General features: G+C 54.5%; 3 protein-coding genes across 3 annotated transcripts; 1 reads left to right on the top strand and 2 right to left on the bottom strand.

The window, feature by feature from the left end:
* Window positions 1-1420: 1420 nt before the first annotated feature.
* Window positions 1421-10393, bottom strand: IK (IK cytokine). Its single transcript, XM_062587445.1, has 20 exons — window positions 10309-10393; window positions 10072-10138; window positions 9746-9838; window positions 9288-9347; window positions 8539-8706; window positions 8342-8456; window positions 7982-8052; window positions 7833-7879; window positions 7386-7549; window positions 7158-7266; window positions 6663-6702; window positions 6046-6253; window positions 5660-5678; window positions 5020-5096; window positions 4601-4683; window positions 3943-4000; window positions 3403-3491; window positions 2942-3050; window positions 2164-2198; window positions 1421-1704 (listed from the first exon to the last, which is right to left on the bottom strand). The coding sequence occupies exons 1-20, from the start codon at window positions 10322-10324 to the stop codon at window positions 1677-1679; spliced, it is 1656 nt and encodes a 551-aa protein (XP_062443429.1). The 5' UTR covers window positions 10325-10393; the 3' UTR covers window positions 1421-1676.
* Window positions 10394-10490: 97 nt separating this feature from the next.
* NDUFA2 (NADH:ubiquinone oxidoreductase subunit A2) lies at window positions 10491-12046 on the top strand. The gene is made up of 3 exons (XM_062587466.1): window positions 10491-10639; window positions 10876-10982; window positions 11853-12046. Exons 1-3 carry the CDS (start codon window positions 10530-10532, stop codon window positions 11942-11944), a joined length of 309 nt encoding a protein of 102 aa, XP_062443450.1. The 5' UTR covers window positions 10491-10529; the 3' UTR covers window positions 11945-12046.
* TMCO6 (transmembrane and coiled-coil domains 6) lies at window positions 11968-21034 on the bottom strand. The gene is made up of 12 exons (XM_062587465.1): window positions 20935-21034; window positions 20057-20178; window positions 19690-19799; window positions 19349-19532; window positions 17581-17685; window positions 16894-16979; window positions 16105-16221; window positions 15274-15385; window positions 15011-15188; window positions 14421-14515; window positions 13607-13774; window positions 11968-12604 (listed from the first exon to the last, which is right to left on the bottom strand). Exons 1-12 carry the CDS (start codon window positions 21017-21019, stop codon window positions 12440-12442), a joined length of 1527 nt encoding a protein of 508 aa, XP_062443449.1. The 5' UTR covers window positions 21020-21034; the 3' UTR covers window positions 11968-12439.
* Window positions 21035-21259: the final 225 nt, after the last annotated feature.

The following is a 21259-nucleotide window of genomic DNA, read 5'->3' as shown; positions in this document are numbered from 1 at the left end:
GCCCAGCGGTTACTTCGGCAAATTGAGTTGTGCTCAGTTTCGCCCCGTTTGGGGTTCGATTCCCGCGGGCACCCCTGGCCCTTTTGTCGGACGCCAGTCCATTATCTTTTAGTTTGTTAATGTACCTGGCTTTGTAACATATTCTCTTTTTTAATTACTCATTTGCACACTAGGCTCCTGCTGTGCCGCTCAGGAAGCCGGTAGGAGCCCTTGGCAGCACCTTTCTTTGTGCCATCTGACTCTAGAAATACCCTGGCCGTGGCCTCTTCTGCCCCTCCCGTGAGAGTCCTGTGTGCCAGAAGAAAGCAGCCAGGGCCTGGTGGTAACCTGTGTCCAGGTGGGAGCTCAACCCCTCTCAAAGGCTTAGCTGCAAGAAGCACATAGCACCCAAAGGTGCTGCTCAGCACCTCATCCACACCCCCAAAAGCAGTCAGCAACATCTCTACACTTGCCCTTATGGGCATTTCCAGCTCTTTGCAGGCTGCACACTGCAGTGATGAGCTTTGCCCCGTGGTGGCCACATCCCCAGGCTCTCTGCTATACCAGCCCCATCACATGCACCACGCAGCTAGTCCCCCGGCCGGGCTGCACAGCAAAGTGTCACCCCGAGCCCCAGCACCCTACCTGCCTCTGAGACAGTGACAGAGGCTCCTTGCACATCGAGCCACAGCACTGGGCAGCAGAGACCAGCTCTGAGGCTGGGGCTGTAGAGCTCAGGGAGGGTTGCTGCTCCCATGCTAGGTTCAGTCCCACCACCAGCCATTTTGGCAGCTTGGACAAATTTTACACACAGGAAGGAGTATGACTCCTCCATGATGAACGATGAAGTCCCTCAAACTAGCATCCAATTTCTTTCCCAAGCATCAAGACATAGGTGCCTGATACACTCCTGACAGCTGTGTCATTTCCTCCAGTAGGCTCAGCAGCTAATTTTCTCCAGCCCCAAAACACCATTAGAATAGCATTTACTGTTTCTCCAGGTACTAAGATAGCCTAAACATACTCTAATCTTTACTAGTTGCAGGTTCTCACAGCCAGGTAGTAGTGCCCTGAAAATCCACACTTCATAGATTGGGGTAAGAGAAAGATGTAATTCCTTCCTAACTTGTTACCAACTTCTCTGCAGGTACAGCAGCATTACTGTTAAAAGCTTAACTGCAATTCATTTCAGGTTCCAACTTCTGGAACGCTCCGGCCTCTGCCCCCGCTCTATTTGCTGGACAGGGCTCATCTGTGCCCTAGGCAGCTCCCATGCAAGATGTTCTTATCTGGGACAAGGGAGTGGAGGTGGCTTTGCCATGCCAAGGGTAGCAGAACCAGGCTGAAGCCCCAAATGGATGGTCACTACTAGGGGTGGACAGACCCCCTGTATGAGGGAAGGAGCTCATGCTGCTCTCAGTTCACACAGACACACACTCCCTCAAAGTTAGTGCAATTTTATTGCAGCTACAAGGGTTACAACAAATCACAGGCTGCACAGCTGGCTCCAGAGTAGGGAGAGCCTTGGAGCACAGCCAGACAGCACAACATCAGGTAGCACACATCACCCCAGCCTGGAGCAGAGAGAAGATTGCTCAGAGGCCAAGGGAGCATGTCAATGAGCTCTAGGAACACAGCATCCAGTGGGCAGGGGCTCCAGGAGCTGGAGGATGAGACATGGGAATGCAGCCAGGGCATCAGTACTTAGGCCTTTTCACCTCAACCCTGAAATGAGATATGGGAGTGATGCTGGAGAGAAGAATGCAGAGCAAACAACTCAAGCCTCCTCCCACCCAGAACTCAGCCCTGGGGCCAAGGGTTTCACCTCACAGCAGAGTGCTGGGACTCAGCAGTTCCTTGGTGCACCCAGCTAGACCGTGCTCAGCTGACTGCCTCGTCAAGGAAGAGTCCAAGCAGGGCCCTCAGCTGTTAGGGCTGCTCAGCACCCACCCACAGCCAGGGACAGAGGTGCCCTGCAAGCACTGCAGAAACACTCTGGAGAGGCTGAATGTTCTCCACTGTCTCTCCAGGCCCACTGATGAGAGCTGGCAGGGAGATCGGGAGTCCTTGCCCATTCCAGCCCCAGGGAGAGCTGGCAGGAGGCGGCCATGTTCTTCACACTGAAGGATGCAGGCCTCAGAGCTGCCCAGCTACTGAACTAACAGCAGAGGCAATTATACTAACCCATCAGCCTCCAGTTTCTTTCTCTTCTCGATGATCTGCAAAGAAAACACAAGCTTCTGTTACCCTGAGGGTAGATGGCTGCCTGCAACCACACAAGGTCAACTCCCTCCTACAAGGGAAAGGCAGGGTGGAGCTCTGGTCTTTTAGCAGAGGGCTGAAGCCAGCTGAGGTAAGGGGAGGCTGTGCCACGAGCTGCCCAAAGCCTAGAAAAGCTTGCCCTGTTCCTTCTTTGTTCCCTCTGGGCCAGCAAGGATAAGCCATGTTTTCTTAGTTTCTGTTCTTGCTTTCTCCTACCCAATCATGCTGTTCATGGCCAGCTCGTCCTGTCATGATACCCTCCTCCCAGAGCTCCCAGCACCACCAGCTGGGGAACAAGGGACTAGTAACACACCTGGGCCCTCCAAGCCCATTCAGACAGCTCAGAGCTGTCAGCTTTGAAAACATTCATCTGCTGCAGAGCTCTGAAGGCCCTGAGCAAGGCTACTTGGATCAGGGCTGCTCAAAGTGAAAGAGCTGCAAAAGGAGAATCTGAGCCTCTGGATACCTCCCAGTTCCTGAAGCCTCAGGTACCTGGGTCTGGCTGATGATCTGGTACAGAGCAGATCCAGCTCTGGAGGGAGCCAGACCTGCTGCACATCAGCAATGCCTGGCTGCAATGATAGGCTGGACCAAAGAAAGGTGTCAGTGAGTGCAGAGCTGGTGCGGGAACTCTCCTGATCCCAAGATATGCTAACAGTCCGTGGCCCAGGCAGACAGCACCCCAGCTCAAGGCACTTACCGCACTGATCTTCTTCCACTGTCGGTCCAGCTCTGCCTTGTCATTTGTCTCCTTGAAGCGACGGGTTTTGCGTCCCTCGGACATCTTGATTCCATACTGGAATGCCGCTCTGGGGAAGGAATAGGATAGAGAGCACAGTACTCAGAGCAGATGCACTAGGCTGACAGTGAAAATGGACACTTAGATCTGCTCCAGTTACAAGTCTATTCTCCAGAGGGCTGTATTGGATCCCTGAAAGCAGCATGGATCTCTCTGAGCTGAAGTCCCAAAGGGAGATACTAAGAGCAAACACAAGCCACCAGGCACCAGACTTTGGGGATCTTTTTCTAGTCCCCCCCCTTCAAAGGATCCATCTCCTTCTTGATTTAAGCTTCTCCAAAGCATAGCTTTGGCCAGTGTTACTGTCCCCACTCAGAACCCTCCTCCAGCTGCATCCAGCCCTTCACAACTGCTGCACTCACTTGGGCAGAGCCTCTTTGTTGTTCATGTATTCACTGTACTCCTCCTGCGTGTCGAAGTCCCAGCGGCCTAGGGGCCCCTTCTTGTTACCCTGCAGCAAAAAAAGAGAGAGAAATTCAGTCCTGCTCCCCAGTAATTCTTATGCAGCCTATGGGCTCAGGTAAGATCTCAACCTCCTGTCAGCTTAACGTTCAATGCAGCAGCATTGAACTCTAGCAGCAAGCCTAGATTTGGCTCTGAGATCCCTTCCCCGAGGAACTCCAAATGGTAGATGTTGTGGAACAGGGAGTCGAGACAGACTAGCTCACATCCCAAGAGCTTCTCCGTTAATTGTCAGAAAGCAGCGCATATTTGCTCCCTAGGACAATAGCTCCTTCACAGACCCAGGCACACAGCGCTTCAGCAAGCCTCGAAACACATTCGACATCCAGGTCCAGAGCATCCAACCCACCTGCACAAGCACATTCCCCTCCTGCGGGCTCCTCTGAGCCTGTACTGATGCTTAGATAACTACCTGGTCCTAAAAGTTTGTAAGGGCATACCTGATCCATTTTGCTGTAGTCCACCTCTTCATCGCTATCCACAGCCATATCATCCATTCTGCAAAAGAAAAATAAGAAAAGTGCTGGAAGAAGGGTCCTTGGGACACAAATGAGGACCTCATGACCTAGCTACAAAGCTCATAAGGCAGCAAGCCGGCGCGAGCCATCTCTCACAACCCCAGGTCAAACACGCTTAATTCCCAGACCAGAGGGAAGTTACTCCACTTGCAAGCTATAAAGGTAAACCTGGATCACAAGGGCATCCAAGGTCAAATGGCACATACTCCTAAGATAACTCTACAGGCTGAAAGCTGCTCTTATGCTGACTGACTGCTCTGCAGCCCAAGCTTAATGAGGGCATCCTTTACCAGGGCACACAGCCAACTCCAAGCCCCCTTCATCTCTCCCTGCAAGAGGACTGGGACAGGACTGGGTGGGGGCAGCAGGCCCCAGGTAGATGTAGCAGAGACCTGCTAAGAAAGAAAAGTCATCTCTATCTGAATGCAGGGAGTATTTTACTAACCAGTTGCATGGGGTGACAAGGCCTCCAGAGACAGCAAGGGACAGTGGGGCTGCTGTGCCAGCTCTTGCTGCTAGAGAAAACTAGCCCCCTCAGTGCCTCCCACTCCCACCTCACAGCCTCCTGGGGCTCACTTACGTGGCAGGGTAGCACTCAGCGTAGCTGTTCGACATGCCAAAGAAGTCGCCCAGCTGCTTCTTGTCTTCTGGCTTCTTCAATGTGACATTGGTAAAGGAAAGCAACAGCACAGCAACACCACGTAGCCCCATAGCAAAGGGCTGAGCACAGCCAGGCAAAGAGCAATTCTCTTCCACCTCCCTCTGTCCCCCCACTCCCCAGGCATCTGCTTGCCCCACAACAAGCAATTTAGAGGCTGCAAGACTTGTATGTAGTGTACAACATGTAGCAAGGTTTGGGTGACATTTCTCCACTACAGCAAAAGGAGCCCTACTGCATTAAGAAAGGGCAGCCACGCAAGTATGCTCATGCAAGACTTGCTCTCCAAGGAAGCCCAGCCCTGTAGTCAACCAGGCTGGCACGGATGGTAAAGGATATGTCTCTGTTCCCTCCCAACCAGCAGCTCCAGCAAACTTCTCATTGATAGATTTGATGAGCTCCTTGGCTGAGCCAGGTCCTGGGATAGAGAGAGCAGCAGACTGAGTTTTGGTGGGGGAACAGCTCCTCTTGATAAACATGTAGGGCTGACATGAGCCCCCTTCTGCATGACCAATTCATACAGCCTCCTGTGGCAGCCAAGGGCAGCCTGTGCAAGGTATTTGAGATGGACAGTCCTAGGATGGGACAACAGGCAGCAGGACAGTTGCTTTTCTCCATACAAGGTAGAAGAGGAGGAGCTGGGAGAAAAATTGAGGAGCAACAAACTCCAATCTGATGACAGAACAGGACTAGTGAGGGGCAGTTTTTGCAAGGCTAATCCCAGGAGACCCTGAAACTCCTTAGTTTACTGCCAGCATACAGCCTGTTGAGCTGGTCCACTGCCAGGAAAACATCTGCATGCACACTCAGGCAGGGCTGGCATGCACCAGCCTGGAGGCAAAAAGCTCTTCACTCCAATCCCCATCCCTCAGGGCAGGCAGTTCCCCCTGTCATAGCACCCTGCGGGAGCACAGAGAGCTCATGCAGTTAGAGAGAGGGAACTAAGCAGCTGTTCTACAGCCTGCACATGACTTGACTCACCTTTGTCCATGTCTGCGGGCTGGAAAGAAAAGGAAGAGATACAGTGTTACCTAGGACAGCTCAAAACAGGCAAATGACAGTGCTGCAGGACATGCAGCTCCACCTTAGACTGTCTGTGGCAAGTGAATGCATACAGGACCAAGCCATAAGGGTCATCAGCTTGCTCCAGTCCTGCCTTACCACTGAAGAAGACAACAATTGCCCAGGTCCACACCAGCCCCTGGCTGTGAGACAGAGCTCAGTAGGAGCTGAACATAGGTACACATGATGACATGACCAGGGAGATACCCAAAGCCACCAGAGTAACCACACTAACCCCGCAGCTGTGGTTCCCAAAAGGCAGAGATCAGGTGGAGGAAGACCATACTTCATAAGCAGGGACTCACCTCATCATCAGCTTTAGGCTTCTCAAAGTAGCTGTGTCTTTTCTTCTCCTCCTCCCGCTCCCTCTCACGGTCACGCTCCCGGTCCCTCTCGCGCTCCCTGTCCCGTTCCCGGTCTCTGTCGCGCTCTCTCTCACGGTACCTTTCCCGCTCCTTCTCTCGCGGAATCTTTGCGGTGGAGGGTACGTAATCCCCAATGTCTTCAAAAATACTGGAAGTGGAAAAGAGCCTCCAGTTATGAATGGTGCAACAGGAGAGGCCACAACCACCTCCCCTTGAACTGGAACTTAAAGAAGCAGCACGCAGCACTAGCAGAGAGTTAAGGATGCCCACTGGCTTCCATATCTATCCGAGTTATCACTGCATCTCTGCTCTCTCCTATTGCCTGGACTTACTTCCTGTGGACCAGGACAACACAAAGCCCTTTCATACCTCAAATCTGAACTAAAACCAGGGCTTGCCCTCAGCCTGGGCTTCCTTGTCCTAAAAACAACTCAAAGAAATGACATGCAAAGAGGCACCTTGCTCCAGATGACGTAAACACGGCCCTCTCCCAATCCAGAGAGACATTCCAAAGAGCAGAAAGCTATGACCTAACAATCCTAGTGGGGCCCACTTACTTCATATCAGCTTCAGGGGGTTTCTTCTCATCCAGCTTCCCTGCAAATACACAGCAGCAGTCAGAGGCAGGTCATCCTTCACCCCACCCATACAACTTCCCTGTTTCCACCCTGGTTCCCAAGTCCCTACAACAGCAGGCCTAGAGGATGTCCTCCCAAGTTCCTCTGAGGTTCCCACATCATATCCCCTTCAGTAAGCTACCATGCCCCTCCCTGACAAGGAGCATTTCCCTAAGGAAATTTGACTTAATCACAGAGGATAGAGCAGCTGCAACTCTTGCAGCTCTAAGTTCCCAACAGCCTGTCCCCATCCCTTGTAGTCCTGGCACAGAACGGCCCACCTTCATGACCCAGAACTATAGGGAGTTGCCATCCTCCAAGTCCACCACCTCATGGCACAGGGACGTATGACACCAACAAAATACACCTCATTCTTTCAAGGTGTGCTTCAAGCAAAAAGTCCTGTTATTGGCTCACTTAAGCCAACTGTCTTACCTTTGTCTTTCTTCTTGAGCTTCTTGTTGCGGGTCCCTTGCCTGAGATAGGAGAGGATCTGTGTCAATTTGCTGATGACAATATCATTTGTGGTCAGCGTAGTTTGCGCCTGAAAGGGAAATCCCCAAGGAAGCAGCTGATTCTCTAGCCAGGCAGCCCCTCTTGCCAGGCCCTGCCCTGGCCGGGTCAAACCAAAGTAGTTAAAAAACCGGGATGCTAGCTGGGTACCTCCATAGTGGGGCAGTCAGCCTTGCTCCGGATCAGCGTGGTTGGGATATCAGTGTCGGCATACTCGTCATCCAGATCCACCACGTAGGCCATCCTCCCCGGCAGGAACAGCTCGTTCCGTTCATAGGCTTTGCTCTTGAACAGAATGCGGTAGACGTTCCGCCCTGAGCAGAAGGAAACATGTGGGAGAGCTGCTCTTGAAAGAGCAATGGACAGTGCCATGCTGAGGCACCTGGAGCTGATCAGAGATCTCATAATCACCTGCTAGGCTGCTTCCTCCAGCCCTCAAAATCAGAGTTTCTAGTCAATGGAGATGTTCTTGTTTGCCAGACCCTCCCGTCCAACAAATTAAGACTTTCATTTTTCCATTCACCCTTCAAGACTTCTCCTACCCTTCATGACAGAACCCATGTAAGGTGGTGAGTAGCCACATGCAGACAGTCTTACCCAACCGAGTCTTGAATTCAATTTTGTTTTCAGGATCTTCATCTTTCCTGAAACGGAATAGAAGCATTACAGTAAGTGTTTGTATGCTTCATCCTCTTCCTCCAGGGGGGGCTGCTGCACTCAGGAGCAGAGCATCCTTAACTACTTACTTGGTTTCCTTTTGGGGCTTCTCCATCATCTCCTCCTCTTCCTTCTCTTTGCTGGCAATCTCAGCTCGTACCTGGCCACAACGCAAATCCGTATGTTACAGACCAATCCATGACACAGCTGTCCATCTGAACCAGCAAGAGTTCCTCCACCAGATCCTCAGCCCCTCTTAAATCGCTCCCCATAAGAGCAAGCTATTCCTGGAACACACTGACAAGACTGGATGGAGGAGTCTGTAAGAGCAGTGACTGTTACCTTCTCCCTACCCTCTGCCATTAGAGGAAAAGAGGAGAAAACTGAGGAATACAAGTGACACTCTAAGACAAGCGCTATCCAAAGCAACATGTGCTATCTGTGCTCACCTTCTGCAGCAGCGCAAAATCCAGACCCTTCACCAAGTGAGTGTGCTCCATGTCACCACCCAAGAACTTGGACTCCTGAATCAACTGCCTCCTCTTCTCTGCAGCTGACTTATCCCTGTAAAACAAAAATAGAGCCAATTATGATAGAGTCAGCCTGAAGCAGACAGGTAAGAAAGCCTGGCCACAGGCTCACGTACGCCTCTGCAGTGGGCCCCACAGCTCTGTAGTTTGCAGTTGTGCTGATCAGCTCTGTTTCCTCGTAGTCCTTGTTGACACCATCTCTCCTTTCCTTGGCTCGATCCCTGTACTTCTCAGCCAGCTCCCGCTCCCGCTCTATCTCCTGCTGGCGCAGCTTTGCATAGTAGCTGGGATTGGAGAAACAGCTCAGCATTAGAATTACAGGGTTACACTTATAACACTTGGCCAGCTAACACAGCCACCAAGGCCCCATACATGCCTTTTCTGCTCCCTACCCCTTCCCCTAACACGTGCTAAAGCAGCAAGGGACACAATTTGCTTTGAAAACACTAGACGAGGTAAAACCATTGCAGAGGCTCACTGGAGAGGAGCTAAGCCCCTTCTAAAAGGGGAAAAACTCCTAGTACCATCCTGCTACACAGATATGCACCAAAGGAAATGCTCACTAGTATAGATGTTCCAGCAATGTCCAGATTTGCCAGTCACCTGCAGAGCTCTCTCCCACTTCTTCTGGCAGAGAAGCTTTACTCCCACTCTGCTATCATCTTTCCACATCCACTCCCACAAGCAGTGACAGTCACTCAGTCTAAGCCTTTAGCACTCAGCTCCTTTGCTCTTGCTCCAAAGTCCCTAAATAATCCAGGCCATTTAGGGTCCTCCTTGGTAGCCCAAGCTGCTGAAGAATTGCTTCCATGGGAAGGAGATGACATGGGAAGATGTCTCTTGATGCATTACTTCCCCCATTTACCTTTTCTTCTTCCTTCTGCGAGCAGCCGGATCTTCATCTTCATTGTACTCCCGGGGCATCCTGAAAAAGGGTGAGAAACCACATGCATTGTAACCTGCACAGACTCACACCAGCAAAGGCAGCTAGACAGAACAGGAACTCAGGCACAACAAGACACTGAGATACCAAAGGGCTTTCACAGAATGAAAAAACAAGGCTGCCTCTTGAAATCCTTCACATAGATTTTAAAAAACCATGCAAAATCCACTCTGCCATGCCTAGCAGTTCTGACCAACTTACTTGTCCAATTAACTCCAACAACATGTACACGGTTTGTATGGGCCTGAACACAAAGCAAAGCCAAAGTCTGCCTGAAGTGCCCCACTACAGAGTACAGGCTGGGAAAGTCATACAGAAACAGTCCGGAAGGGCCAAAGGCTGTGCTCGGACCCGGGCTACGCGAAAAGCTCTCTACTCACTCATGGTGGCGAGATTTGGACGGCGGCGCAGATGTTGGCGCTGCCCGCGGGGTCATGAGAAGCTTTCGGAAGTCTTCATTGGTCAGCTTGGATCTGCAAAGAAAACACGGGAAAAGTGACGCTCACCTCCCGGAGAAAGACCGGCCCGAGGGACGGGCACCGCGGAGACCGAGGGCGCCCGGCACGACGCGGGCGGGTGCAGGGCAGCGCCGAGGCAGCCTGCGGGCCGTGCTCGACGGGGCGCCCTCGGCCTCCGGACCCGGCACCACCACCCCGAGGCCCGCGGGCGCGCGCGAGCCGCCCGGCGCGCGGGTGCCGTTGCTCACTGGTGGAAGGAGTGCGCGTCGTCCACGTCGTGGCCATCGGGGGCCAGCGGGTTGGAGAACGGCTCGCCTGGGGCGCGGGGGAGAGAGAGAGAGAGAGAGGCAGCGCTCAGAGCGGCCGCCCCGGCCCTGCTGCGAGGGCGGCAGCGCTCGCGCCGGGCCCGCCCAGCGCCGCTGCCCCCCCCCTGCCCCCTCGACGGGCGGCCACCACCCCCCGGTGCCGCCGCCGCCCCGACTCACTGTCCCGCTCCGGCATCTCGGCCTGCTCCGCGCAGCAGCTCCGCACCGGAAGCGCCCCCTCGCCCTCCCAGCACACCCCGCGGCCAGCCCTTCCGCCCCAGCCCGGCCTTGCCTCCCCCCGCCCCCCCGCGCATTGGCCAGCTTCGGAGCCAGGGCCGCGGCGATTGGCGGGGGCCGAAGCCCCGCCCCCTGCCGTCGCCAGGGGCAGGCCCAAGAGGAAGATGGCGGCGGCAGCGGCGATCGTGAGGGGTATCGGGGGCGGCCTGGGCCGGAGCGTGCGGGAGCTCCGCGTCCACCTGTGCCAGCGCTCCGCGGGCAGCCGCGGCGTCAGGTGCGGCCGCCGGCGCCGCAGCCCCCGCGTCATGGCTGCGGGAAGCCCGAGCCGCGCGGCGCCGCCGCTCGGTGCTGTCGGGGCGTGCCGGGCGGCCTCGGCCGTCCCTGCCGTTGGCCCGGCGGGCTCCCCGGGGCCGGCGTGCTGCCGCGGTGGCTCGCGGGGGCGGGGGGTAAAGGGGGGGCCCGGCCGTGCGCCTGCCGCCCCGCGAGCCAGGACCCCCCCTCTGTTCCCAGGGACTTCATTGAGCAGCACTACGTGACGCTGAAGAAGGCAAACCCGGATTTCCCCATCCTCATTCGCGAGTGCTCCGAGGTGCAGCCCAAACTGTGGGCGCGGTACGGTAAGCAGGGCAATGGTGATCCCTGACCGGTGAGATTCAAACGCCGGGGCACGTCAGCGGCGTTCTTATCTGCGCGCATTCTGGACACATCAAGTGGGTGGGAGGCACAGAGCAGACACACTTGCTGCGAGGGCTTTCCCAGCATGTGCCTGCCATCTCCCGCCACCGTAAAATGCCCATGCAAAAAAAAAAAAAAAAAAACCCCAAACCCTGCTTTTTCTTTCTGCTTTCCCTGTATCCTCAGTGAAACAGGAAGGAGCAGGAAAGCACCTGCAGAGGAAGCTTTGGTTTCTTCTCAAAGGCATCTGGGCTAGGCAAAGATCATTCAGAAACTTTCTTTTGATGAGATGCAACAACTCTTTAAATGTGAATTTCCCAGTGTTAGCAGAAGGGCCAGCACAGCCTCCAAGTACAGTGTGTCTCTTCTGTCTTGCTGTGACTTGCAGGAAGACATGGTGCAAGGCAGGAGTTGCTGAGGAAGCAGTGTGTCTTTCAGCAGCATTTTACTGAAGTGTTTGTGAGGATTTGGATGCGTGTGTTGAAAGCCCACATATTACTTTGGGGATATCACTGCAGCCTCTGTTCAGCTGCTTTAAGAGTAAACAAGAAGAGGGAAGCAAGCCTGGCATGCTACTTTGGCTTTTCTAAGGGAAAGGTCGAATCATAGTGTAAAGGGAATGTGGAAGCGGTAACTTGGGCATGGCAAGGCGCACTACAGAGTGCTGGGTGATAAAGGAGGGTGGTGGCAGCCAGGGCTGTGGCTCCAGTGCCACTGGCTGAAGCCCTCACAAACCTAAATCGGGGCTTTGGCTGCCCTGAAAAGGAACAAGGCATCTATTCCCTCTCTCTTACCTTCTGTCTCTCCTACAGAGTTTGGCAAGGAGAGAAGCGTGCCGCTTAATAACCTGAGTGTGGATGAAGTAGCCAAGGCCTTAGAGGACATTGTGAAATGCAAGGTCTGAACACAGTGAACTGCACATGCTGATGACTTTTCTGATAAGCTTTAATGTTAAACGTGTCTATCATTAAGTTATTAATCTCATAAAGGCATATGCTTACCCTGAGCTGTGTGTGTTGGGCTTAAAACTGCAGTGACTAAAGGAGACACTGGAGTAAACCAGCAAATCCAGCAAGGCTTATACGCCACCATACCAGAAGTGAGAGCCTTTCTGCATTGGTTGCAGCACAGCTCTGCCCTGGCTGCACACAATGAAGCATGGAGGAACCTGCCGGACTTAGGTCCGACTAGCTGACTGCGAATACCTTGGGGAGAGAGCATGGAGAACAGCCATACTTTGCTAAGGACTCTCATCTGGGACCAACAGCCCTGTGCTGGGGTTTACAGCTGGCTGTTAGACCCCTAACCATCCCTAGGTCAATGGTGCGTGTGAGAGTAGAGCACACTTCATTCCTCCTTGTAGCACAAGGGCAGGTGGAGGGAAGGGAGACAGCATCACCTAGGAGAGAGCAGGCAGTGCTGCCTGCGTGGTACTGACAGCAGAGGCTCCTGCTGGCTGCAAGGCCATGTCCAGCAGTGCTCGCACTCGCTCCTGGAGTTCTGGGGTGCTCTGATGCTGCTCAAGGGCTTGATGTCCTCCTTGGCTGACAAAGTCAACAGCAGCCTGTGGAAAGAGAGAGGGAGGGGTAAGAGCTGTCAGGATCTCGGCTGCTTCCTGAGAGCTAAGGCAGCTGAGTAGTCACTACAGTTGCTCTTATCCATCCGAGCCCTCCAACCACCATTCTAAACCCCAGGAGCAGGGCTAGAAAATTCACCAGAGCCCTACCAGACACCAAAGCCTAAAGTCAGGTAAATACAGCTGCCTAGATCATTTTAAGCACAAAGCTGTGTTGACCCCCTGCACACTGAACACCTGCATTCAGTGCCAAGAGCTCTGCACAGAAAAAGGCCTCAGTACCTGGGCTTTTCCCATTAGCCCATTTTTCCATAGCAGCTCCATGCTGGGTTGGCCCAGACAGGACTGACCCAGAGTTGTACTGGAAATAAAGTTGGTCTGAATGAAACATCAATGGAAATGTATGTGAAAGAAACAGCAGAACAAGAGTTCAAAGACAGCCTGTATTACTGCCAGTTGTGTTCCTGACTATCAATAAACCACAGAGAACGTGTTTATGTGAAGCCCTGAAAGACTGTGTTGCTGTAGCTGCATCACAGACAACTTGGCAGTGGAAATGCATCTGCTTAATGGCAGGAGGATCGTGAAAAGGTCCCAGCAACAAGGCACGTGCCCTCCTTCTCCCACTTAGCCTGACAGAATGAGGAAAAACATGCTAGGCAGCAGGCCAGCCTGGAGAACATGGAGCCTGAAGTAAGCACAACTGAAGAAAGCTCTGTAATAACCAGCAACTCCTTAAGGGTACAAACAACCTGTCCAAAAAAAACACTTTGGGGTTCCTCTTGACTGCCAGGGACAGACACATGACAAGGACTTCTGTCCTCTCTGTCACACAGTTGATCCTGCTCCTTCCTCAGGCACAGGTCGGTGTGCTGAGGCATGTGGGGACAACATTGGAGTGGGTGAAGCCGGCTTTGTTTAAATAACCATTCTTGTCCCTTGCTGTAAGATCTCGCGCTGAGCTGTGTGGTGTGAATCTCGCAGCCCTACCTCTGGCCGGTGCAGGAAGAGAAGGTGCAGCAGCTCGAGACATTGCCCCACCACTTCTGAGTCAGTGAGCGTGAGGGTGCCCAGCAGTGGGGGAATCATCCCCTGCCGGTGCTGCTCCTGGCAGTAGGCTGGCCCCTTCTCCGCTATATTGCACAGCACGGTCAGGACCTGGAGGGAGAAGCTGTGACAGTGACCAACCAAAACTCCATTAATGGCCAAGGGATTTCTGACAGACTTTGGAGGGCTGCAGACAACCTCCCCATCCCCTCCCTGGAGGCCAGGCAAGCCGTGTTTCCCCAGCTCCGTATGCCCACTGATGCCTGCTGGTTTTTGAATGCTCGTTAAAAGCCTTCCTCATCTTCACCCTGCTGGGGCTCTGTTCATCCATCTACCCTGCTCTGGTTTAACTTGGCAGGATCCTTTCCTCAGTAGCAAAGGCCAGACCACCCCTGGTAGAGCACCTGCCAAGAGGAAGGCATGGGGTCTTCCAAAAGAAGGCAGCAGCTTCCCTCAACCCACTCCAGGTATTGGCAGGCCTGGCACCAAGCTAGTGGCTGCCTTGGGTTCCTGCAACAATGGCAGTAGGGAGAGTTGGGGATCCCTCCTCCGCTGGGAAAGGCCTCTGTCAAGGGCACCAGTGAAGGCAGCGACTTCAGAGGAGGCAGATGGGGATGCTAACACAAGGCAGGATCCTCCGCCAAGCTGTTGTCCCTGTCCCAAGCCAATGTCCAACCTGAGCACTGCACACGCAGGATTCAAGTTCCTGAAAGCTGAGTGCTTTTACCCGGATCTGGGGTGCAAGACAAGTTCTTACCAACACGCTCACTGTCTGGGAACAGGGCAGGAGCTGCAGCAGGGCCGGGAGCAGGTCCAGACCAAGCACAGCAGAGCAGAAGAAGGGCTCATCCGCTAGGAGGGGTGAAGGACAAACATGTTAATGAAGCAGAGGTCTCAATGCAGGAGGTGGCTTAGACAAGGGACAGAGGTGGTATATGCCAGGTGCGCTTGGCAAACATGAGGTATGCTCACAGCACATGACGGGCTTGGATTCAGAAACACAGGGTGCAAGAGGACAGATGATCCCCACCCTTCCATTTACCAAGTTCAAAACCTATTCTGGGGACTGAATCAAGGCAGCAACGTGCATAATGGGAAAGGCCTGTTCAATTTCAGAGCATTTTTGCTGTCACACCTCAGAAAGGAGAATTTTCCCATCCCACGGGCATTGCCAAGTGCTTGACTTCAGGCACCTACTGGCAGTCCCTCCCACGCTGACTAACCCTGCGTGCGGTGTTGTTCTGCTGGGAGGCTCCTTGTGCAATGATCTCCGAGTCTCCCATCAATCAGGGCAGGTCCCAGCAGCAGCAGCTCTAGCTCTGCTCGTGGCCACACAGGGACACTCACCCGTAAGGTTATTCAACAGCCAGAGACACTCTTGCACAATGAATGGGTGCTCCTGGAAGAAGCATCGCAGGATTATGAACAGGGCCATGAGCAGGCGCTCATCCTGGATCTGGTCTTTGCAGCCCACCGTCTCCTCTGCAAGCAGGTTGCTAAGGCACCGCAGCACCGGGCAGACGAGCTGACAGTGGGAAATGTAACATCCTAGAGCTAAACTGCACCCCCACAGCAATGCTGAGGAAGGCAAGAGCCCTGCCTAAGCTTACCAGCTCCAGGCCCTCGGAAGCGTTTTGGGAGATTTCAGAGGCCAAGTCGAGCAAGAGTGAGGCAAGAGCAGGAATAGCCCCCAGGGATAGCAACGCCGTGTTGGCTGTATGGCTGCAAAAGGAAGGGACAACATCATTGCTCTCTGCACTCAGCCTAGAGACTGCAGCTCTTCCCAAACATCTGGACCTGGAATTGTTTCCTGTCCTTCTGAACCATCACAGGGTTCATTCTGCATTCAAAGAGTGGCTTGCACCTGTGCAGATGCTTTTAGAAAGTTTAAAAGTCCATGGAAAATGAATGAATCCTCGAAATGGCTCCAGAGACAACCACCCTGGCTGTTAGCTCTGAGTACTCATTTACACTCCTTCCCCCCCCTTGCGGGTTTTTTGTGTCACCAAAACAGCCAGGCTGAGGCAGACATAGGTTGCTGGCTGCAGTCAGCCTGGCCAGGTGACACTGAATTAGCCCCACAACTTTGAGGATTCAGGGAGCTTGGGAGGACAGGGCCAAACACGGGGAGGTAGTGGATAGTTTCTCAGAGGACTTTCTCAGAAACAGCCTTGGGTTACTATCAACAGTATTGTGCTGTAAACAAACTCAGTGATCCTATAAACAGCATGTGTGCACTAGGATGTAAGATTTGATGTGCCCAGCATGAGAGGAAAATTGCTTTCCCAAAGGATAAGGGCAAGGGGAGACAGTCCAGGTCAGAGCCCGGAGATCAGCAGCAGCAGGCTCCGCGCAGGCCTGTGCTCCAGCCAGCGGAGCCCTCGCGCTTCTGCGTTCTGGCTGCCCCAGGGGATTCGAAACAAGAGGAAAAGTGTGTTTACCTACAAATGATGTAGTGGAGACACCAGGCAAACTCCACAGCAGCTCCTGTTCCAGACTTGAGGCCAGAGCAAACCAGTCGAAGCATGTGCTGGGGGAGACCAGAGTCCAGAACCAAGCTGCAGGCAGAAGGGTAGAGTTAACAGAGACACAGGCTGGAGTACAAGCAGGACAGACAATCGACAGGCAAAGATCAGTCCCCACTGCCAGGCAGAGCACTGCTCTCCTCCATGCTGTCCAGGCAGGGACATGTGCTCCGAAAAGCACCTGGAAGAAACTCTCTCCAAAGGGCTACAGACATGGGCACAGCTAAGATGTGGTGCAAGGCAGTTGCACGCTTTCAGCAAACACCACTGGCTGCTTATATCCCATCAGTTAATAAATCCAGACTGCTCAGTTATCTCCATTGTGAAAAATACCATGCCAGGCACTAACATCCCTGTCTGTGGCAGGGCTTTGAGGACACTTGGAACACCTTGGCCAGGGTCACATCTTTGGCACTGGGGACTGTCAAATGGATCTTTTCCCTGTCAGGAAAAACACGGACAGAGTTTCCCTAGTCCACTCACCACTGTCCTTTACTGAAATACCAAGGCTGTCTGCTCAGATAAGGCTGAAGGAACAGAGCCAAGCCCTGCACCCTGATCTGCATAAAATCTCCATATTTCTGGTAGGGTTCTGCTCTGAACTATTAATATCACTGGGATGGGAGATGCATCATTGTCCCTGGCATGCAAATACCATGCTTGGCCCCAGGGACCATCCTTACAGGGTAAGAGACTCAGACTCACGGTACAATCTCTGTGGGGGCTTCCTTGGCTTGGAGCAGCTGCGACAGGACGTAGCCCAAACCTTCCAGCACAGCCTCATGTGGGGACTGCAGTTAAAGAGAACAAAGCTAATGCCACAAGATAGACTCACGAGGAACCCAGGGTACTGGCCACCATGCTGGAGAAAGGGCGATACTTTTATGTAATGCCAAAACCCAGCAGGTAGGAGGCATAGTCTCTCTATGCCTGGGGAAGAGAGGGGCAACAGCAGGGGCTGAGAGCAACGGAGCCAGCTCAGGCCTTGCGTGAACAGGTCACAGCGGCTGCGTTGCACTGGATGTTCAGCTCTGCGAATGACAGCCCTGCTCACTTTGTGCTGGCCTCATCTGCCTGCTGGACCCAAACCATGCAGCGGGGAGAAACCTGCAGGTCACTATGTTAGAGATAGTTTATCTGCAAGTCACAGTTATGCATGTGAGAGGTTTAATTGGAGAAGAGCGCAAAACGGTATCCTGAGTCGCTAAACTGGTATGCTGGAGAGCCCATGCAAGCCCCTTGCCTATGAAGAGGCAGCCCTTTGCTGAGCAGTCTCCACGCACAGCCACAACTGCAGAACTCAGTACTGTCAGACAGTGTCTAAGGAGCACAAGGAAAGGCCTCTTTTGGGGCATGGCGTGCGAAGAGCCTTGGCACAGCTATTTCACTTACCTGGATGCAGGATGCCAGTGCTGGAATAATGCCCTGAGGCAGAAGCTGTTTCCTCACGGCCTCGCTTTCTACTACCAGGTTCCCCAGCGTATACAAACACAGCTCCTGAAATACACCCAAAAAAGCAGGTCACCTCCTCCATGATCCTCAGCAGGACCCCAGCCAGCCTGGGTGCCCATGCCATGGCAGCCAGGACGACTTCGGGGCCCTGCAGCCCAGGCCAAGCTTCCCCAGAGCAGGGCAGAAGCTGTCTGCAGAAGGGCAAACACAGGAAGATGAAGCTGGACTCTCCCAGCTCCCCTCTGTTCCCAGCTAGATTGGCTTCAGTTTATCTTTCTTCTCTTGCTCAGGCTAGGACTGGCAGAACATCTGATCATTTCCATTTCAGAGGTTTTCGAGGCCTCTTATTCTCATCATGTTTCTCTGAGACCCCTCTAATTCCAATGCATCCTCTTGGAGGCTGCCTATGTGCTGTATTAAAATGTGGTGTGTGTTGTCTTGGAGTTAGTCCCCATCTTGTCCCTTAGCTCTGATCCTGTCTGCTCCTCAGAGAGGCGCTGCTTGCTAGGCAAGGCTCTCTGCTTTACAGCTCACGTGTGGTTCCTTCCCTAAACTGACCACTTGCCTCAAACACTGACTGAGTAACACTGACTGACTAACACAGCCTTCCTCTCCACCATCAGGGGCTCTGCAGGGTTCTCTTGCTGCCTTTGTGCTGCCCATTTGCCCATCCCAGGAAGCGTTCTCATAGATCCAGCCTCCGCAGGCACTAGCTGACCCAGCTGGCAAAACACATGTGTCCCAAAGCTTGTCCAACTGTTCACTCATTCACCTGGATCAAGCTTCACAGTTTGGAGTCACAAGCACCCTGCTCTTCCCTCCACCTCGATGAAAGCTGTCTATTTTCTTGACAGGTGAGCCAACAAAGTATCCGTCCTCTCATCTCAGCCTGCAACTGCTCAAGTTTTTCAATCGCTCCTTGCAAGCAATCCAAGGTCTTTTAAACATCTGAAACAACCTGCATCACCTGGTTCTTGGCACACAGACACGAAGCCCACAGATCTGATGGTAGAGTCCAAGCGCCACAACCCACAGCCCCCCTGAAGATGTAGCTCTGAGCTGGAGAGGGCAGCTGGTCCTGGGGCTGCACAGAGAAACCCACTGCGAGTGGGACAAACCACTGCAAATGACAGAGCCCAGGATGCAGTTTACCTCATTAAATATACCAGCAGTGTGGCTAGCAGAGTGAGAAATGGAGTTATCCCCTCTGCTTGGCACTGGGGAGACCACACCGGAGTGGTGGGCCTAGTCTGGAGGCCCCAGCTCTGGAGAGCTGGAGGCTGCCAGAGTAGCTGGGACATCAGCAAAGGGCTACAAGAGGGATGAGGGGTGCTGGGCTGGGTTCACCTAGCTAAGACAAAGCTCAGGGACATTTACATGAGCAGCCAGCAGCCGCTTGGAAGGAGGTACAAACACGATAGGGTCAAGCTCCTCTTGGTTTTGGGACAGGGCACAGCAAGGAAGATTTTTCACACTTGTGGATTTCCAAGACTCGGTCAAAGTCATGGCTGCCCTGGGCTAATGCTGGGGACAGTCCTGCTCCAAGGGAGAGGTTGGACTAGAGACTTCTAGAGGATCCCTTCTCACCAGCACTTCTGTGTGAGCCCTGTTAGGCCACAGCTGACCAAAATAGGTCCTACTGAAACCCAACAGCTACCAAATGAGCATCAGGAGAGAGACTCCTGGCATACATAGGCCTGGATCTTACCATAAACTCAACGCTGTGTCCCGAGAGGTAGGTCAGGAGATAAGAGGTCACTGGTAGACATGCCTCAGCCACAGCAGGGTCACTGGAGTGGGAGAGCTCGTGGAGACAGCGAGCTGCCTCCATCTGCATGTCAGCCAGGCTGCTGGTGAACAGTCCAATGAGCACCCGAACACTGCCATCCAGCCTGCAGGAACCCAAAGGGTGCTGTTACCTCCTGCCTTCCCACCCGCAGCCACACACCACTGTGTCCATGCAAAGAGAGGGACAAAGGACCACTCTGGGCATAGCCTTAATAGCACTGCTTTGGTTTGGCAGCCACACAGTGTCAGACTTGGGCTGACCTGACAAATTTTTGCTGTGTCTCCTTATTCTGCAGAGCCCAGCGGAGGCGGCTCAGCGATCTTTTCCTGTCCTCCGAACCTCTCTGCACACCTCTAAGCAGTCCCAAAACCTGCCAAAAGAAAAAGAGATGGGTGAATTTCAAACAGAACCAGGGTAAAAATTTCATCCCGTTAACCTTGGAAGTAAAGAAGTCCAGGGTACAACTGCAGATGGTCATGATGGACCTTGGTGCTTCTCAGGGTAACTGCGTCTCACAGTGACTAAGAAAACACTCACACCCCCACCCCTAGCCACACATGCTCCTCAGCATGCCTGGGGAAGAGCCCCAGGACTCCCCATCATCATGCAGAAGGTAATGTTCCTCACCTCCTCCTCCGTGAGGGGGTCTGGCACGATCTCCACTCCATCCTGCCCACCCTCTGCCACAGGGTCTTCCCGCAGAAGCCTCTTGCTGACCAGCTGCTCCTGCCGCCGGGCCTTCCTGAGAACTGCAATCAGACTGGTCCCTATCACCACCTGCCTACACCAGGGCATGTTTTGATCTCCCCAAATGGCCTCATTCTTTTCAATGGGGAGATGCTGTCACGCTGGGTGCCCCGGGCTAGGCACAGGGCCGGAGCTGCACGGCAGCACGTGAGGCCGCGGCAGCCAGGCCAAGAGAGCACGATGGAGCCACGAGGGCTGTGCTCGGAGGGCCCCAAGGCTGCTTTTATAAAGGGCAGGCCTTGAAAAGCCTCAAGAGAAAAACTCCCACAGGGAGACAGCCAAGGAAACACTGGGGTGCCCAAGACAGAAAGGCCACGGGGATAGAGAAGGATGCAAAATGCCGGCCCAAATCGGCAGGGAGCCCTGGGACCCCAGCGCACAGGACCTTCTCAGGCACCCATCGGGCACACACAGCACCCAGTGCAGAAGCTGGGCAGGGTGAGGGTCCCCGGGGATCATGGTGAGGTGGGCGGCCATCCTGCCGCGGGGCAGCCGGTGGCTCTCGGTGCCCCGTGTTACCCCCGTGACCTGCTCCCCTCCCCGGGTCACTCTGCCCCTTTCACCAGGCACCGACGGGCCACAGCGGGGCAAGACCGTGGACGGAAGCCGCAGGCAGCCGGGCCCGGACCAGCAGCTCCCTCCAGAAGCACCTCCACGGCCTCCTCCCCCGGCCCTCAGCTCTGCCCCGGGCCCTTCCCTTCCGCCGCCGGGTGCCCCGGCCCTGCCGAGCGGCCCGGGCCGCTTCCCCGGCTCCCGACCTGCCTCTCGCTCCCGCCGCCGAGCGCGAAGCTCCTCCAGGCCGCGGCCGCCGGCCCGGGCCCGGCACCGCCTCCGGCTCCACATGGCGGCGGAGGAGCGGCGGCGGGGCGGGGCGGGGCCGGGAGAGGGGCGGGGGCGGGGCCATGCGTACGGCTGGCGGGGGCGGGGCGCGGCCGGCAGGGAGCGCGGCGGGACCCTGGGGGCGGGGCGAGAGGGCGGGAGGGGGCGGGGCCATGGACACTGCTGGGGAAGATAGGGCCGGGGGCGCGGCGGGGCGGGGCCTCGGTACCGCTGGCAGGCGGTGGGGCGGGGCTTCGGGGGCGC

Source organism: Rhea pennata, chromosome 14 (assembly GCF_028389875.1).
Source record: "Rhea pennata isolate bPtePen1 chromosome 14, bPtePen1.pri, whole genome shotgun sequence".
Taxonomy (NCBI): domain Eukaryota; kingdom Metazoa; phylum Chordata; class Aves; order Rheiformes; family Rheidae; genus Rhea; species Rhea pennata.
The sequence above is the reverse complement of the archived record's forward strand: the minus strand, read 5'-3'. Positions and strand labels throughout refer to the sequence as shown.

Excerpts from the sequence above, each read along its gene's own strand:
- IK (XM_062587445.1), bottom strand. Across the intron at positions 7,267-7,385 it reads CTGACTGCCCCACTATGGAG|GCGCAAACTACGCTGACCAC; the intron begins GTACCCAGCTAG and ends TTTCCCTTTCAG. Across the intron at positions 3,492-3,942 it reads ACTACAGCAAAATGGATCAG|GGTAACAAGAAGGGGCCCCT; the intron begins GTATGCCCTTAC and ends TTTTTGCTGCAG.
- NDUFA2 (XM_062587466.1), top strand. The coding sequence starts at position 10,530 with ATGGCGGCGGCAGCGGCGATCGTGAGGGGTATCGGGGGCGGCCTGGGC. Across the intron at positions 10,640-10,875 it reads GCGGGCAGCCGCGGCGTCAG|GGACTTCATTGAGCAGCACT; the intron begins GTGCGGCCGCCG and ends CTCTGTTCCCAG. Across the intron at positions 10,983-11,852 it reads CAAACTGTGGGCGCGGTACG|AGTTTGGCAAGGAGAGAAGC; the intron begins GTAAGCAGGGCA and ends TCTCTCCTACAG.
- TMCO6 (XM_062587465.1), bottom strand. The coding sequence starts at position 21,019 with ATGTGGAGCCGGAGGCGGTGCCGGGCCCGGGCCGGCGGCCGCGGCCTG. Across the intron at positions 15,189-15,273 it reads CTTCCGAGGGCCTGGAGCTG|CTCGTCTGCCCGGTGCTGCG; the intron begins GTAAGCTTAGGC and ends TCCCACTGTCAG. Across the intron at positions 13,775-14,420 it reads CCCAGACAGTGAGCGTGTTG|GTCCTGACCGTGCTGTGCAA; the intron begins GTAAGAACTTGT and ends TTCTCCCTCCAG.